We start from the raw sequence: 17365 nt of genomic DNA, 5'->3' as shown, positions 1-17365 counted from the left end.
AGGCAAGTTTCGGGTTCCTCTGTGCGTGTGCAAGTGGTTGGTCTTTGAATGAATTACAAAGTCAGATGTGCACTTGTGACAAATCCCTTGTAAAGATAGTGTTTCTGCAGCTTGAGGGATAACAAGGAGTTGGCGAAGCTTCACTGTGAAATGCAGAAGGACACAGACTAGCACACACATGCACAGAGTTGCAGACGGCACACAGGGTCTAGCTGCTGTTTGATTTCATCAGCAGAGTTGATCTCAATGTCAACATGAGAGAGTGGGTGGATGGGTAATTCAGCTGAATCCTCTCATGGATCGTGGGCTACTGTGCCAGAAAAAAAAAAACAACCTAAAACTGATGAATAAACACCTCTGGCAGTCAGCCTCTAATTCGCAACTGATATTTCTCTTTGAGTGCATCTTAATCTATTAGTAAAGTTCATCCTTTTTCAGTTTTTGCCAAGTTTATCAACAAATAATCTAACTTTCTGTAAGGATCAACCATTTTTAACCCAAAGTTTAAGTCCGTACAACAAAGAACATTGTCAGTGCTTCTGCTGATGGAAGTGAAGTGAAAAATGAGGAAGAAAATGTGAATTTGCAGCAGAATCCAGAATAAAGTTACAGATTTTTTAAAAATATTTTGGCAGTTTCTTAGTGTCCATATTTTCACTCATGGTCTCTGGGTGCGGGTCACTGTCCTTAAATTGTGTTGGATTAAATATAATCCCCCTGCAACTTCTCTCAGTTGTGCTTGGACAGTTCATTCAGGTACACAGGACGATCCCTGCAGGCAGAAGAAGTGGAATTCTTCTTACACACTTCAGCTGAGCCGGGATCTCGCTCAGTTCTGCATGACAGGGACTCTTGTTAGACGTTTCCACTGCAAATCCAAGTGAAGCTGTCTTTTTTCCCCCTCCGCACGTGTGTGTCCATGTGTGAATGCGATGTCTGTGTGTGTCCATGTGTGCTTTGCATACATTGCCGTTTGAATAGGCTACTTGTGTGAGTTTTGAATTCTGCACAAGAACTTGTGTAAACATTTCTACAGTCTGTGTGTGTCACCTGCCAGCTGTTTGCATGCTATATCTGCAAGTATGTGTGCAGCGGTTGACATATCTGTGTGCGCATGCAGGTTTAAGTATGTGGGTTAATTCATCATGTGTGCGTGTTTGTGTGTCAGCAGCAATCGAGTCAACGGGACATAGCTCTGTTTTTAAAGAGCTGGTTGAAGAGCTGTCGACTGACACTCTGCTGATGACTATTACACTCTCACAGCGCAAAGTACTGCTCAATGCTAATGGACCATCAGCATCACTCTGTCTCTACTCTCTTACTTATTCTCCTCTTATATTTCAGGCTTTGCTTCAACATCGATTCAAAACCTATATAATCTTATATCTCACCCCAATATATTGACATCGTCTCAAAGCAGAATGTCAGTTTTTCCTGTTTCACTATAGTCATTCTCTCATGTTTAACTTGCCACTTTCTACACACCACCATCTGTAAAATGCAAGATCTCTTTTTCTGCCTTTTTTTTTTTTTTTTTTTTTACATTTCCTTAAAGGGGAATTCCAGCTGTTAAGTATATTTTGGGACTCACAATAGACACATTAAGAAAAGACTGGTGTTGCAGAGTCAGAGATATCCTATTTTTTAGTCTCTAGTGTGGGTCAAACTTCAGGCTTTCTGTTAAAAAACAAAAAAATTGCAGTCTTCAAGCCCGGTGTGACATAAACCTGATGGCATCACCAGAGGTTATTTTTCAGACTTTAGAAAGCTGCCCTCCCACCGTTTTCACAGGCGTAGGAGTAGTGCTCCTGATAACTAGTTCGCCGAGCTTCATGTGTAGAGTCCATCCCTACTTCTGCTGTCCATCTGTTTTAATAGTGATCTGAGAAACGGAAGACATGATGTTTGTGTGTCTTCTGTATGTGTCTGTATCACACAGTTCCTTTGGTGCCCTGTTTCCACTCCCAAAGCTTCCATATATATATATATATTATATATATATATATATATAATATATATATATATACGTGTGTGTATATATATATATATAATATATATATATACATATATATATATATATATATATATATATATATATATATAATATATATATATACGTGTGTGTATATATACATATATATATATATATATATATATATAATATATATATATACGTGTGTGTATATATATATATGGAAGCTTTGGGATTGGAAACAGGGCACCAAAGGAACTGTGTGATACAGACACATACAGAAGACACACAAACATCATACATATATATATATATATATATATATACGTGTGTGTATATATATATATATATATATATATATATATATATATATATATATACGTGTGTGTATATATACATATATATATATGCATGTATAAGCAGGGCTTCAGTAAGAGGTCATTGTAAGTCTAGAGACAGTTACAGAGGTGTTATTTTTCCACCTATATCTATCTCTGAGGTTGTCTGCTGGCGAGTCTCTCAGTAGTGAGTGACTGTCTACAGTAAACAGCTCAGGATGATTCAAAGCAGGCTGCTGCTTCTATCTCTGCATCACCCACAGTGATGTACGACCCCTGTGTGTTCAGGATTGAACAGGTGGTGTTGCTTCGCTTGCTGTAACTGTCCTCACGAACCTTTACAAAAGGGAATGTTTTTTTCAGTCTTTTCTGTTTATGGTTATGTTGCTTGAAAGGTTTTGTCTTCAAAATGGGTTTCTTATATTCTGTGTTACTCAGAATGTACTTATGCAAGTTTGATTTGTGTATTACTATTTTGAGTTGAGCAGGGATATTTCATAAGCTTTTGATTTTATTTCACTGACACAGATTATTGATCGCACCTCCTCTCTCTTAAGTTGTTTTCCAGCAGCGTTGTGTTTTGTATCACTCTGCTCATGTCTCAGGACCTATTTTCTAACTCTGCATAACCAAGATCAAAGATAAAAAAAAAAAAAACTCATGTGGGTGTTTTGTGCCTCTTTTCGTTGCAGTGCTGGCCAGTTTCCGAGGGACCGTCCAGCATGGCCTCCCACTGGAAATTGGAGACACGGTGCAGATCCTGGAGAAATGTGAAGGTACAGTGTACAGCTTTCTGTGAGGGAAAGAAACTGAAGTAGCTGCACAAGTAGTGAAAGCAATTGCTTTTGATTGAGTAGTGAAGCGAACACATGTATTTACACGCACAGAAAACAAATGACAGGAAAACTTCCTCTTTTCATAAAGTTTATAGACTAAGTATATCCATATGAAAGCTGTCACACTAATAGGCACAAGCGCTCACATTCCCACACACTCGTACACAAATCACACGCATATGTTGATCCGCAGATTTATGCAAGCAGAAATAGAAGAAATAGACCGAAACCGACGCGCTCAGATGGTTGTCTGGTCTCTGATGCACTTCCAATGGGGTATCATCACACTTCTCATATCTTATTGAGGGATGTTGTGGTGGAGTGTACACACAAAATGAGCAGCATCATGCCTGTGATGAATGCCTGTGGAAATTCATGTTTGCTACTGTTTCCTGGACCACGGGCTGGCTGCTCTTCCTGCCTTCCTGCCCACGCCGAGTCTGTTTTTCTCCTCTACTTTCTTTCTCTTACACGCTCTCTCTCTCTCTCGCTCACTCACTGTCTGTCCCTCCCTATGTATGTTAATATGTTTTTTCCTCCTATCTCCACGGGTAAGGGTAAAATAAGAAAGACAGAGATAATAAATTACATGATATAACATTTTTGGAGAAGGCAGCGGTGGTGATCATTATACATTAAAGGGACCCAATTTGAGTTTTTATTATTTCCATACTAATATGAAACCATCCGACCAGAGCAAAGCAGTCAACACACACACAGACCCTTCTCCTCAGGAGCTCCTGATACACTCTGTCTCACTTCCTGTTGGGAGACAGACGCACTCACTCACACAGAGCGAGTCAGCCAGCACAGCCAGGCAGTCAGTCAGTCGAGCAGCCAGTCGTGCAGCCAGCCAGAGGGATGTGATATTGCAGTAGAAGACCCAGAGGAAGTAGACAATAGCGCAGCCAGCGGAATGCTTGGCCCAGAAGGGAGGAACAAAAATCAAAATCCTGCCAGCAGCGGAGGAGGCTGAGAGATGGGCTGCTGACAGCAGAGGAGACCGACTAATGGCTCTGCCTCATGTTGATACTGTTGACACTTCAAAACACAAGAGCTTTCAGAGGGAATGTGTCTTTACTGACATGCGGCGGCTCCTGCCTGAAAACTCCCCTCGGAAATTAATTTTAGACTCGGCCCGTCACTGGCTCTTTCTTGAACTTTTCTTAAGTTCCTCAGAGGAGTGAATACATTAGGCTGAGTGCACAGTATATAAACTGTGATTTAAAGCGGCGGTTCCCAAACAGAAGCCTCCCCTGGTGTATACATACCACTGGTTGGGAACAACTGATTGAAAACATTGATCCGTTATCACAACCTGATGATCTATTACAGATGTTTTCCCTCCTCGACTGACATAAAAGCTTGCACAGAGCTGCCACAGTGTTTGCCCTCTGCTACTGAAAAAATGACTCATCTAGGAAATACTGAGCATATGTTCCACAGTGCAGACCCAGACAAATTATGAAATGCTATTCTGACCATGCATGTCTGAAATAAGTCAGGGAGAAAAATGCCACCTAAGTCACAGATGCTCTGGTGAAACCCAACAGTGATTAGAATAATCTAATACATTTACATTTGAGCTATTTTGCAAATGCTCTTATCTGGAGGGACTTAACAATGACTGCAACAGTGGAATGAGCTTATATCGTCAGTTTGGAAAAGAGCATCAGCTCAAAGCCTCCCATGTAAATGTATCAGATTGTTTCTATCAGCGCTGGGATTTGCAGAAGCATCAAGCACGTACTAATTTGGCTTGAGCTTAGATTGGAGTGTGTAATGGTGTGAGAATAGTGCGAGCGTATGCAAGTGACAGCTTTTTCACCTTTTTTCTCTGTATGTTTTTTTTTTTTTTTTTCACACCTGTGAGGACAAGTCACAGTGAGGTTGAGAGAGCTTTCAGAGGCTTTATGAGTCAGAGGTTTCTTGCCCTCGGTCTGCTGTGTGTTTACCTGTGGTCACTGCATACACAAGCTGTTAGAAAAACAAGTTCTTATGTAATGCGATGCTCTCGAGTTCTGCTAAAAAAAATAAAACCAAAATCTAAGGTGGTTTTATTGGCGGTGGAGAGTTATTCAGTTAATGCTGAGATACTTTGTGCACTGAGATCCTTAAATGTCTCAGTCCCTTTTTCTCATGGCATTGAATTGGAAACGTAAATGTCTGGTGGGCTTATCAAGAACTTCTTTGTGCGTGCAGCTCTCTCCTACCCAGTTGTCCTGTTATTAAATATATATTATTCCATATTTCTCTGCCTCCTCTGTTCTGCAGTCCAGAAGTAAAGATATAAAGGTGTAATATTCACAGTGAATATTTGTCTCTGCAGGTTGGTACCGAGGATTCATCTTGAAGAATCCTAATGTCAAGGTGAGTGAGCCATCTTCTTTGAAGTGTGTGTATGTTTTGCTTCTCTTTAGGTTGCTTATAACTAATTTGTGCACTAATTCAATCGTGACATCCTCTCTCATGATTTTCTTTTCATTATTAAACATTGTGTCAACTGACAGAGCAGTGATTTCAAACAGAAAGTCTCCCTCAGGCCCATCGTTGTTAGCCACAATTGGCAGTTTAACCAGCTTGGATTACAACTGTCATCAGCTGTAACTATTCAATTCTGTCAGCTGGTTAAACTAAAGACTTTTGTCTGGTAAAAGTGCTCAGCATGTTGGTGTCATCAGCTGCATGTGGTTAGCCGCTCTCCCTTTATCTGCTAAGTTGGCGCTAAACCCCACACACGCCAACAGTCCATCCATTTTTCATTTTATTAGAGCTCTTTTCAGGACTGTGTGGGCATGTACCCACAGTTCCCTCACTGTCAGTTGTGTTGCACCCATTGATCGTTGTTAATGTTGTTAGTAACTCTGACAATTCAAAAGGTCTAATTGTAGGTTTAGTCTTATTAGCAGGCCTCTGTGGAGGTTGGTGACATTGTGTAATTCCCAGCGTAGCGCCAACCAACTTCAACCTGAGCAAAGGGCTAATCAGCCACATTAAGTTAAAACACCTGTGTGGGTGTAGGGGGCCTTTAATGGAAACAACTTTTCACTGAAATGTCACAGTGTGAAAAATGAGAGATGCTTGAACTCCATTCAGCTGTATAATCAACGAGAGTCAAGTCAATTCAGGGCGAGTGTCCACATAGTGTTTTTTTTCTTGCAGAAAAGCGCTGGCAGGGCGCTGAGAAGCGCCTCATCCCAGTGCTTTGTCAAAAAAGCGCTGCGCGTGGGTTTTATTTCCATGGCAACAATATCTTGACAACATGCGTATCACCACCGCCACTCAGTGTTCAGCCGATCTGCTCCGACAATTGGGCTTTTCTGTCTCTGTTGTGGTAGTTTCTATCCAACATATAAAGGTCCAGATAGACAGATACAGCCAAAACTATCTTGGTTACGGGGGTGATGAGTCTCTCCCCATCTGATTGGTTACCTAAAACGGAGCTACAGTGATAACACCAGCGCCTTACTGAAAAGTTTTTCAACTAGAAGCAATCGCTCTGAAAAAAGACGCTGCAGCGCCTTTTCCACATACTCTCTATCCTTATTGGGACACAGAAAAAAGACACTATGGCGACACGCTTATTACACCATATCACCGTATCACAAATCACACGTTGGCCTCAAATGACTTTACAAAATACGATCCTCTTTTTTTAGACACTCAATTCTGATGAAAAATGAAATAAAATCCCCCTGAAAAATCCTGTAACTGGAAAAAAGGAAGAAGCCTCAGATGGAACAACAGAGGCATCCTCTTTTTGTTCTGCTAAAGAATTAAAATTACAAGAACATTGATCACAGAAGACATTAAATTACTTCCACCAAACACTGGACCACAAACTTCTGCTTTTAAGATTCTGTCACATGATTATCTGCTCTATTTCTAATAACTGATCTGGTTTTATGGAGCTGTGAGGTTGCTGTTTACACACATGGTTCTTCAATAAGTATAGCTAGCTTGACAGTTTGAAATATTAACTAAATCATTTGTATTACAAAAGCTAAAACTCAAGTTACAACCCAAATCAAACAATTTGATACCAGTAAGTTTCTGTCTGATTATCGTTTGAAAATAAAAAGCCCGTCCTTCCTCAAAATCCACAAATTAAAACCAAACTGAGTCATCTCTGCAAACTCAGCTGCATTTCCTATGCACAAAACACACATGGATAAAAGATGGAAGTCGAGTGACATCAACTGAAAGTCTGATTGAAAGTCGTAGGGGGTGGCTTTTAAAAGCTCATGTGCATAACATGTGAAAATTCAAATGTAGCTCGGCGCTAAGTGTTTGGTGTGTGTTCAGAGTCTGTGTGTGTGTCTGTTACATATCTACTTAAACATAAGTTCTGCTTTGATCTCCCCAATTCAGAAGGGAGTAACTTGCAGTTTAATAGCGTCAAACACACACACACACACACACACAAACACACACACACACACACAACACACACACACACACACACACACACACAAACATACATATACACACATACACATACACAAACACACTTTCATCTTTTTTTTTTTGTTTCCTAAATCCCATTGCTACTTGCTTTTATCTTTTTGTCTGCTCCTCTCTCGTTCTTTTAACCAACAAACACACATAACACTGTTTTGATTATGTGTATCATTTCCACATGCTAATAGCTAAATGCTAATGCCACTTGTAGAGGAAGACAATGACTCAAGCAGTGTTTGTGATTCTCATTTACCTGTTTATCTTCTGCCCAAAGGGGATCTTCCCTTCAAGCTACATCCACTTGAAAAATGCCCATGTCAAGAATAAAGGGTAAGTAATCTGTTTTTCCTTTCATGTATATATTTACGTGCAGGTTATGGTAGAGGTTTGCACTCTAACTCTTATGCATGTGTGTATGTTTGCAGGCAATTTGAGACGGTCATCCCTGTTGAAGACTCTGTCATCACAGAGATGACATCAACGTTGCGAGACTGGGGTGCCATGTGGAAACAGCTCTATGTGGTAAGAATCCTTGAAACATACACACACACACACACACACACACACACACACACACACACACACACACACACACACACAAACACACATAGTTTGCATTTCCTAAGCGAAGCTGCATTTTCAGGTTTCTCATGAAGGGAATTTATTTGGCCCTGGGTAATTCAGAAGCTGCAAACAGTCAAAGCTTTTTCATACACATTCATTCGTTGGATTGATTGTGTTTGTGGCCTGTTAAGCTATCTGGGGTGCTCATTGAATTGAGCTGATGAGTACGAGCAGATCAAAGTGCATAAATTTGTGGCAAAAAAGCAGCAGGACACTGAAGCTAATTTGCACAAATCCATTTCTCAGTCGCTGTCTGCTCCTCTCTCTGGGTCGCCGTCTTCCTCTTAAAGTCGATTCGCCTCTGTAATGTGTGTTCTGTCACTTTGTTTTCACTTATGTTTTGGGTGGTTCGACGCAACTGTATATTCTCCTTGTTGTTATCTGTGTCCTCCTTCTTGTCAGTTTCCCTTTCATTCACCGCGTGCGACTGACTCTCTTTTTCCTTCTTCGTCCCTCCTTTCCGTTTTTTCTCCCTCCACAGAAGAATGAGGGCGATTTGTTCCACCGGCTTTGGCACGTGATGAATGAAATCTTGGACCTGAGGAGGCAGGTGCTGGTGGGCCACCTCACCCATGACCGCATGAGGGATGTCAAGCAGCACATCACAGCGAGATTGGACTGGGGCAATGAGTGAGTTTCAAAAGTCCAAATATGGCTTCAAGAGCAGAGCAAAGGACATGACTGATGACTGACTTTTGTTTGTCTTTTAGCTCATTAATAGCTAATTTTATTTATTTTTTGATAATCTAATTTAATATTTATAAAAGATAGATTTTTGTTTTACCCGTTGCTCAACCATCGGAATTCATTTATTTCACAATGCTGTATGAAAATCAAATGCCAGTGACTAGAACCTTGCTTGAGACTGGCAGTTCATCACAGAGAATATTCTGTCAGCTTAGTTTTTGTAAAAGGTTTTTTTTTTTTTTAACGCATGGCAATGCAGTTGTGAAACAGAACGACTTTTAAGTCTCACTTTTTGGTGGATGTATTTAAAGTTTGACATCAGAGATTTGCAAGTTGGTTGCTGAATATACAGGCTTTTTCATACAAAGTGGTACAAAATTCATGTTTCCATGTTTGCTTATTGATGACAGTTTCCACCGCACACACTTTCCCAGGGAACCAAGAACGTTTTGAGGAACTCAGAGGTGTTTTGACTGGAGGAACAAAAATTTAGCTACTCTGCCACAATTCCTGGGCACTTACAGTTAAGTTCCTGCTCTGACTGGTAGTACTTTCCGATAGCACAAGACCTACTGTGACAGAGTTAGTGCATGTCAGCTGGCAACTCCTGTGCAGCTTTATTCACACACACAGCACGCAAGCACTGGCTGCCACTAACATCATTAGGATGGGAGTTAGACATTTATTGTTACTTACATTGACTTTTTAACAATGGTTGAAAATGCAGTTGGTTTTCCAACTGGTATAAAAAAGAGAGAGAGAGAGAGGGTGTGTGTGTGTGTGTGGGGGGTGTGTGTGTGTGTGTGTGTGGGGGGGTGTGTGTGTGTGTGTGCGTGTGTGTGTGTGCGCGTGTGTGTGACCAAGAAACAAAGAGAGAGGGAGGCAAATTCTATTGAGTGAACAAAACTTAATTTTAAGTTTTTTTCCCCAAAGTGATTATGTACTAAAGGATGGAATACACAAGCATAAAACATTCAGCAGCAGTGCAACTCCGTCTCCCTTTCCACCTCTGCCTGTCTCTTACATCTATTAACTGCAACATGGTACAACAGGAAATTACAAAGGAACAACCTGTGACTTGCGTTGTTACTTTGTCATGGTTCACACATTGCAAAGCCATCATTTTAGTATTTGTCTTCAATCTACTTCTCCTAGGTTTCACTGTTTTCACAGCCATGCAACTGAAAAGAGCTACACATCTGTGATTTTCTGACAGCATAGCTGTGAAATACTTTCAGGACTGACTTTAAAATGTTGGATGTCTGACTTTCTTTGAAGGCATGAATTGTTTCCGTTCCCTGCTCACACCTGCATAACCACATTAAGACAGTATATCTTCCACAAAACAAATGAATAAAATAAATCAAACCTCCTGCTCACTGTGAGGGATTACCTGCAGAGAGATTAAAGTCTAAAATCTTTTTAACTGCATCTGCCAGGAAGATGAGAAATCAATGTAAAAAAAACTTAGACTACACTTTGGAAGAAGGTTATCAATAATATGGAGCATACACAATCTGTTGTTAATGAGCTACAAGAAAACCTACAAATTCACCACAATCATCTCTGCTAATGGAATGATGTTTAACGTGATTTAAACAAAGCGAATGAAACTGCATTTGAAAATGAAATAGTCACATCTCCTGTTTCTTCACATAAAAATAGATTATTGTAATAAAACTGAATATGCGATTCAGTTACTTGTTTATTCGGCCTTCTTAGCTCCGTTCCTAGAGCTTCTGTCTTTCCTTCTTTCTCAGATTCTCTCTCTCTCTGACTTTCTTCTCTTCTTGCTCCTCTGTCTTTTGTTGTGACCCCCCCCGGCACGCTCCTCACTCAATGAAGTCTCTTTCCCTCTCACACAGACGGCACTCTTTCCATCTTTCCTCTCTCTTTCCTCTCCATGCCACGGGGGTGAAATTGGAAAAAAAAAAAAAAAATTCACAAGTTCTGTCATTCTCATTCTCTTACCCTTCACTCTCCTCTGTTTCCCTGCTGCGGTCCCTCCTCATACACTCAATGCACACACACACACACACACACACATACACACAACCTTGTCCTTACTGAGGAGATGGTTGGGACAGTCCCTCTTCGTGGGCTGTTCTATGGTTGACCAGGCCTGTCTCTCTTATTGCTGACAAGGAGACACACTGTGTCGTGCTATTTTGGTCCAATGAGAGAACCAGACTAGACAAGGATAAGAAGAAGAAGAAAAGACGGAGGAAGAAGGGAGAAAGTGAGAAGTGGAGCCGTTTGAGGATGTGAAGGAACTTAAGGGGTTAATGGATGGAGAGGAACAGTTGGAGTGGAGCAGCTGGAGGAAGATGGATAAAGAGGACAGCGGGCATAGCAGGGGGCTAAAGGGAGAGGAGTTTTCTTTTTCTTTCATCTGGTCCTCAGAGAGGAGAATGATCTGTCAAGTTTATTTAGTGGACTGACACTGCTGATCTGACAGTACTGGTTTGTGTGTATGTGTATGCACTTGTGGGTTCATATAGTGTGTGTTTGTTCACTTTGTTGCTGATGCTCAGTTCACTCGACCTCGTCTGTTTTGTCTGCCGAAGAGCAGGATATGAATTGCATATCATGGTAATATATGTGTGTCTATCTTACAATTCACTTCTTCACCGTGAATACTCTGTGTGTTTGTGTTACAGACAGCTCGGCTTGGACCTGGTCCCCAGGCGCGAGTTCAGCATGGTGGACCCGGACGAAATCAGCGTCACAGAGCTTTACAGACTGGTGAGTGGTCTTACAATCCTACATGTGATATTCATCTGCTCTTTTTTGGGTAGTCGGGTGGTGAAGTGCGAGTGATTACAGGACCCAGATGCTAAGTCAAATAGAAGTCATCTCTGCCTCTTAGTGGCAATCACTTTTTAAACTGGCAAAATCAATATTTCTTTGGGGACATCTTTCAGTGTAAGATGGACATTGGTGTTACAGACTTGGTTTATGGCTTTACTTTGGACTGATGCCACAGACCGGTGTGTGATTTGCCAGCAGTGTTAGTCTGGCAACAATTACAAGCACTACTGATGTACTTCTGCCATTTGTATGTAGAATTGGTTGTTTTTACAAAGTGATTACAATTCATTTCAAACTTTTTCTAAATTTCTAAAGCATATAGGAGACGTAAAATTGCAAAGTCAGTGCTGCTGGTTTCTAGAAGTGTTTTTCCCGGTTCTGTTTTCTTATTTATGATTTTTCTTTAAACTGTAACTCCCACGTTGCTTAACATAGAAACATGGGACTCTCCTGGATAATGTCGCGATCATATGGCTGTATATTATGTTACGTTTAATTACTTAAACTGTGTTTCTATGAAATCATGTTTTGTCCGTACACGTAGAATGCCAGATGGCCCTAAATACTACAGTACCCATGAGATTCCAGTATGAAACGCAAATCGCAGTACACTTCATTGTTGAATTTCTGCATAAAACACAGCTTCACTGAATTCATCCAAAGTGGAACCAGGATCCAAAAGTGAATTGATTTGATTTACAAATATTGTTTATTTTAAATTGAATGTTGACTATTGATATGAATATGAATATGAATATTGTTTTCTCAACAGCATAATCTTTAGCTTTCCAAAGATTATTATTAAGGACAGCTGTCCACTGTTAGCAACGCTTGTAATTTTAACTTGATGACCGGACATAGACGAAATTCACCATGGAGGTCGTAGTTGACTTCTCTCCCTACGTGCCAGATATTTTTTTTAAGCAGTTGTTAATCTTTTATGATGATAATTCATCCAGGAGCGCTCCAACTATTAGTCACATAATATTGTCATTGTGTAAAATGAATGGGAATGGGCTCCTTCCACTTCGCAGCTCTATAAATGTAGGATATAGGCTCCAACATCCCAAAGCCCAGCACAGAATAATGATATAGATAATGAATGGATAGATGTGTAATGTCTATAACTGTAAATCCAGTGTGTTACCATTTTGTTGCAAAAATATGTGCTGAAATTGTCAGGCGCTGACTTACAGCTGCTACTTGCTTCAGGCAAGCGGCTTTGTAAAACATCGTCTTCAGCTGATCGCATCAGACAGTTGAAGGATGTTTTACCAGTGTGTTCACTTTAGTACGTATTCTCTCCCTGCTAACCTCAAGGGTTATGTGAGAAGCTATCTATCACTGACAGAAGTCTTTGAAACCTCTTCCTCAAACCTGGCAGGTGGCAGAGATAGTGCTGTGAGCCTGCAGACCATATCAAACCTTCCCTATTTACCCACCTAAGCACACCAGGCTCTTAAACTGTGGAAAGTAGGGATTACTGTAACTTCACAACTCAAGTTTCAGAAACATATGGAAATCTTAAGACACTGGTGTCATGGAATCACAGATGTTCCTTTTAAATTTTTTTTTTTCTGAGCACCTCAATGACTTTTCTTCCATGTTGCTTAAAAGCTGTGAGTGAAAGTTCATTCTTGACCTTGGAAACAGCACTTTGCAAAACAGTCTCACTAAAGGGTCCACTTAGTAGCTCAGGAGGTTTGTATTGCCTCACGTGGCACACGAGCATCCATTTTTCTGAGCACTTTAAGGGCTTGAGGAAGTGCACACTTGCAGCATAAATAGCAACTTTATTTTACCTTCTCGTCCATGTTGGCTTTAAAGTTGAGATCAAAAAATTTAAAAAATCTTTCTAATGCTATTTAAAACTATTCAATGGCAAACGTTATAATATTTGGTAATTTTGTGTTATTGAGCATTTTAGCTCCTTTTCACAAAATGAATAAACAGTCTCAGTAATAGCCACTCAGTGAACTACTAGCATCAGTGTCTTTTCCTTGCGTGAAAAAAAAAAAAGGTTTGTTGAATGTCTGAATTTCTCCTTTTTCCATCCCTCACTCATTCTTGCCTTCCTTTCCCTCGCTGCTTGTCCTTCCCGCTTACTACAAGCCCCAATCGCTGTTACCGTGGCAACCACTTCTCTGCCCTGATACAGTGCGGGGAGAATTGTATCACACACACACACACAAACACACACGCTGTGACGGCTTTCCATTCGCAGGGGTAATTGAAGCTCTTAATCCATCTGTTTCTTTTTTTGTTAGTCAAAACAAAAGCAGGCATAGCAGGATGAAAGCTTAATGCACCTCTATTAAATTGTGTACAAAATGAGCAAATGACTGCAATTCCCCTTTACAGGGGAGAAGATAAAGGGACAGGTATTGCACTGCTGCCATCCACATACTAAAACATGCACACTTGCTCACACCAAGACACAACACGCCATCACACCGAGCCCAAATTACAGAAGTATTTTTCATTGAGATCTTTGTTTATGAGAGCAGCTTCTTTGTTTCTACCTTGCACTGTGCCGATGTGTTGTGGCTTAATTAACTTGAAACGGGGATTACCTGGTATGTGTGTGTGTGTGTGTATGTATGTATGTATGTATGTATGTATGTATGTATGTATGTATGTATGTATGTGTGTTTCTGTGTGTGTGCTGAAATGGCAGTGGGGTGGTACTGTGGGAAAATGTAGCCTGACTGCTGCATTATGTCAAGGAATTATGTGCTATCTGCCCAGTGAGCAATGAAGAGGATACTGAGAACGATAAAAGGGAAGTGCATTGAGTCAGAGAGATTTCATACAGGCATAGTTTGATTTCAAAATTATATTCATAGTCTACTATTTGACTTTACTTTTCCAAAAAAAAAAAAAAAAAGCTCTGATTCTGTAAACCCGCTGAACACTACCCGACCAACACACAACCGGCACCCGGTAACAGACAAAGTTAGCGACTGGCTAGCCAGTGAACATAGTGGTGCAATTAGCAATCCAAAATCTAGATATTTCCCACAGGAGTTGGTGAAGATCAAAACAAAGCTAAAAAGGGAGTGAATATTGAACTTGCATCGATAAGGTTTATAATGTTTGTTATAAATAGGCCACTGTTAGCTAACATCTTTGATATAACAACTTAAAAACGTGATAATATGTCAGTGTTGTGCTAGTAGCTTTGAAAAAAATTTACTGTAATGAAAGTTATGGATAATCTAAATTCCTTTGGGAGAAATAATTAATTTCAAACAATGGAATTTCTCTCGCTAGCAGCTACCCTGTACCGTTAGCTAGCTAGCTTGTAACTTTTTCCCTCTGAATTTAGTCGAGAAGCTAATGATAGTCCTTCTTACCCTGTAGCACTACCCACAAGCTCTATAAACCAAATGGTTTACTTTAGCTTGATTTGATTTGATTAGAATTGTTAAATTTTTAGTAGCTTCAAAGCTGATCAGTTGACAAGCGTGGACAGGGTGATACAGAGCCTGGGGACAGCCTCTGAGAAGACAGTCTGGGGACATTATCTCCCTTCTGTTACAGTCACAGAGAAGTTTTGTCTGTGGAGATTGAGGACTGAATTAAAATGGTCCCTGAAAACAGACATCATTTGAAGTAATGAAAAAAAAAAATCAGTCTGATCAGTTGGCAAAGTTGCCTGTAGTGTAAAGACAAGTCAACTTCAGACTTCACGTTTTTTCCTTAGAGATTGAGTTCAGTACTGAGCGTGAGCAGAGCAGACCAGAGTTTAGATCCCAGAGCGATGGATTCATTAACGATGACAGATCAGACAGCAGTGATAGATAGCTGAGGCCTGGGCCTGGACATGCTGTCGTAAAATTTCCTCTGTGGCTTCACTTATAACTAAGGAGATGCACACACTCTTAAAAGCCTGCACATGCATCCCCTGCCTTCCTGCACAGGTCTCCCTCCCACAAGCTTAAGAGAGGGAAGAAAAGAAGCTTAAATAGTAATATAGAAGTGAGTGATGAAAGACAACTCTGACAGAGGGATGTAGAGTTTCTCTTTGGCCTCAGTTTGTCCTCTCTCTCTCCTTCTCGGCTCCCTGTAGTTTGACAGTCCCTCCACTTGGTGCTGCTTCGTGCTGTTTAGGAAAAGATTACTGAGTGAGCAATGATAAGACGGTTGGGCAAGCACACACATGGTTATGCTCCCTCTGTTCAGCTATCCCTCTCTCTTGGCCTCTCCTTGTTACCCGCAGCATTATGCGATGCCAGCAGGGCTGCCAGCCTTATTCCAAGGCTGTCATGTCTGTCCGTTGTGTCTAGTCATGCTGAAGCTGTCATATAACCACACATTGCTCCCGCCGGGCAGCTGAAATGACACACTGAAAATAACCTCGTAATAAAATCCCACAGCATAAATTAGGCCTTGCAGAACCTAGTCATTCTGCGTCAAAACCAGCTCAGCCCTATTGTGCAGAGAAAAACTGATCTGGTAAAAAAAAAAAAACAGTGTTAGTGCCTTGTTGTTAGATCATTCTCCAGTGTTTTCTTTTGGGATCTCAGATAGGGCAGAGGAGTCACGGCAAAACAAAACATATTCATCATTTTGACAGATATTGCAATTGTAAAATGATTTGTGCTATAATGTTCTACCATGTTTATGTCTTAGAGGACCATGTTGGTGTTTTTATATGTTTGTATTTACAGTACAGTCACTGTTATCCAAAGCATATGATGTGTTTTAGAATGATTTCTTACCCTCTAGGCGGTCACTGGTTATCTCACACTTCACAACAACATGGAAATCAACTTTCAGACTCAACCTTCTCTGAGACACTCTAGCTTAAGCTTTTATTGCCTTTATTTCTTGCCAAAGACATGCACTCTTGGCAGCATGTACATAGCAACATCAGTGCCTTGACAGTCAGTTGCTACAGCATATTCTTAATTCAAGGAACAATCAGCCATTTTCATTACTTTTTTCAATCACTGTCGTTTTCTACAGCCGTTCGTTCCATTCAGAACCGGTAGTATGAGCCCAAGCCAAAATCAATGTTGAACCTCAGCAGTCCAACTTCCTTGCAGAAAGATTAGTGCCTCTGGGACTTCATTTGTCTCCAAGTTGTTTTCTGAGGCAGGGCTCCCAGGTTGTTTATTGAACCCAACAAGGTCAACAATAGATGGCAATGACTCAGGTTCTTCCCACAGTCTTACAAGTTTTGAATATATGGCTGGATGTCAACGCAAAAAATTAAGAATATACATCAACATTCTTCCAGAAAAGCTGCTGGAAATTAAATTCTTTCTTGTTCAGATGCAGGGCTTCGGCGGCTAACTAAAGCTAACAAAAGTCTGATGTTTCTTGAAGGAATAGTTTGACATTTTTGGGAATTGGGCAACCAGCGGAGACTCCAAAAACTTACTGGTCCTGGCCAAGAAATGGTCCCGAACATTAACATTTAGCAGCGAACAGCAAATTGTTGCTATTTTTAGTTTGTTTTCCAGGTCAAACAAGCAAGATTTTATTTGTTGATTAGTGAGCTTTAGAGATGCTGGTTGTTGATTTTGTCCATTTTCGTATGAGCCAGGCTAGCTGCTCTCTCCTGTTTCCAATCATTATGGTAAGCTAAGCTAACCGGGTGGCTAACTCCAGCTGCATATTTAGCATAC

At 40.6% G+C, this 17365-nt stretch overlaps 1 protein-coding gene across 3 annotated transcripts in view; it reads left to right on the top strand.

Moving 5' to 3' along the window:
- dock4b (dedicator of cytokinesis 4b) overlaps positions 1-17365 on the top strand; it is a 116292-nt gene that overhangs the window by 27964 nt on the left and 70963 nt on the right. For all 3 annotated transcript variants that reach the window (XM_056367312.1, XM_056367313.1, XM_056367311.1), the window contains exons 2-7: positions 3003-3086; positions 5476-5516; positions 7882-7937; positions 8033-8129; positions 8713-8861; positions 11579-11663. In XM_056367312.1, coding sequence (XP_056223287.1) covers positions 3003-3086; positions 5476-5516; positions 7882-7937; positions 8033-8129; positions 8713-8861; positions 11579-11663 — 512 coding nt within the window. The remainder of the gene's footprint in view (positions 1-3002; positions 3087-5475; positions 5517-7881; positions 7938-8032; positions 8130-8712; positions 8862-11578; positions 11664-17365) is intronic.

This window comes from Seriola aureovittata, chromosome 22 (genome assembly GCF_021018895.1).
Source record: "Seriola aureovittata isolate HTS-2021-v1 ecotype China chromosome 22, ASM2101889v1, whole genome shotgun sequence".
Classification (NCBI taxonomy): Eukaryota; Metazoa; Chordata; class Actinopteri; order Carangiformes; family Carangidae; genus Seriola; species Seriola aureovittata.
The sequence above is the reverse complement of the archived record's forward strand: the minus strand, read 5'-3'. Positions and strand labels throughout refer to the sequence as shown.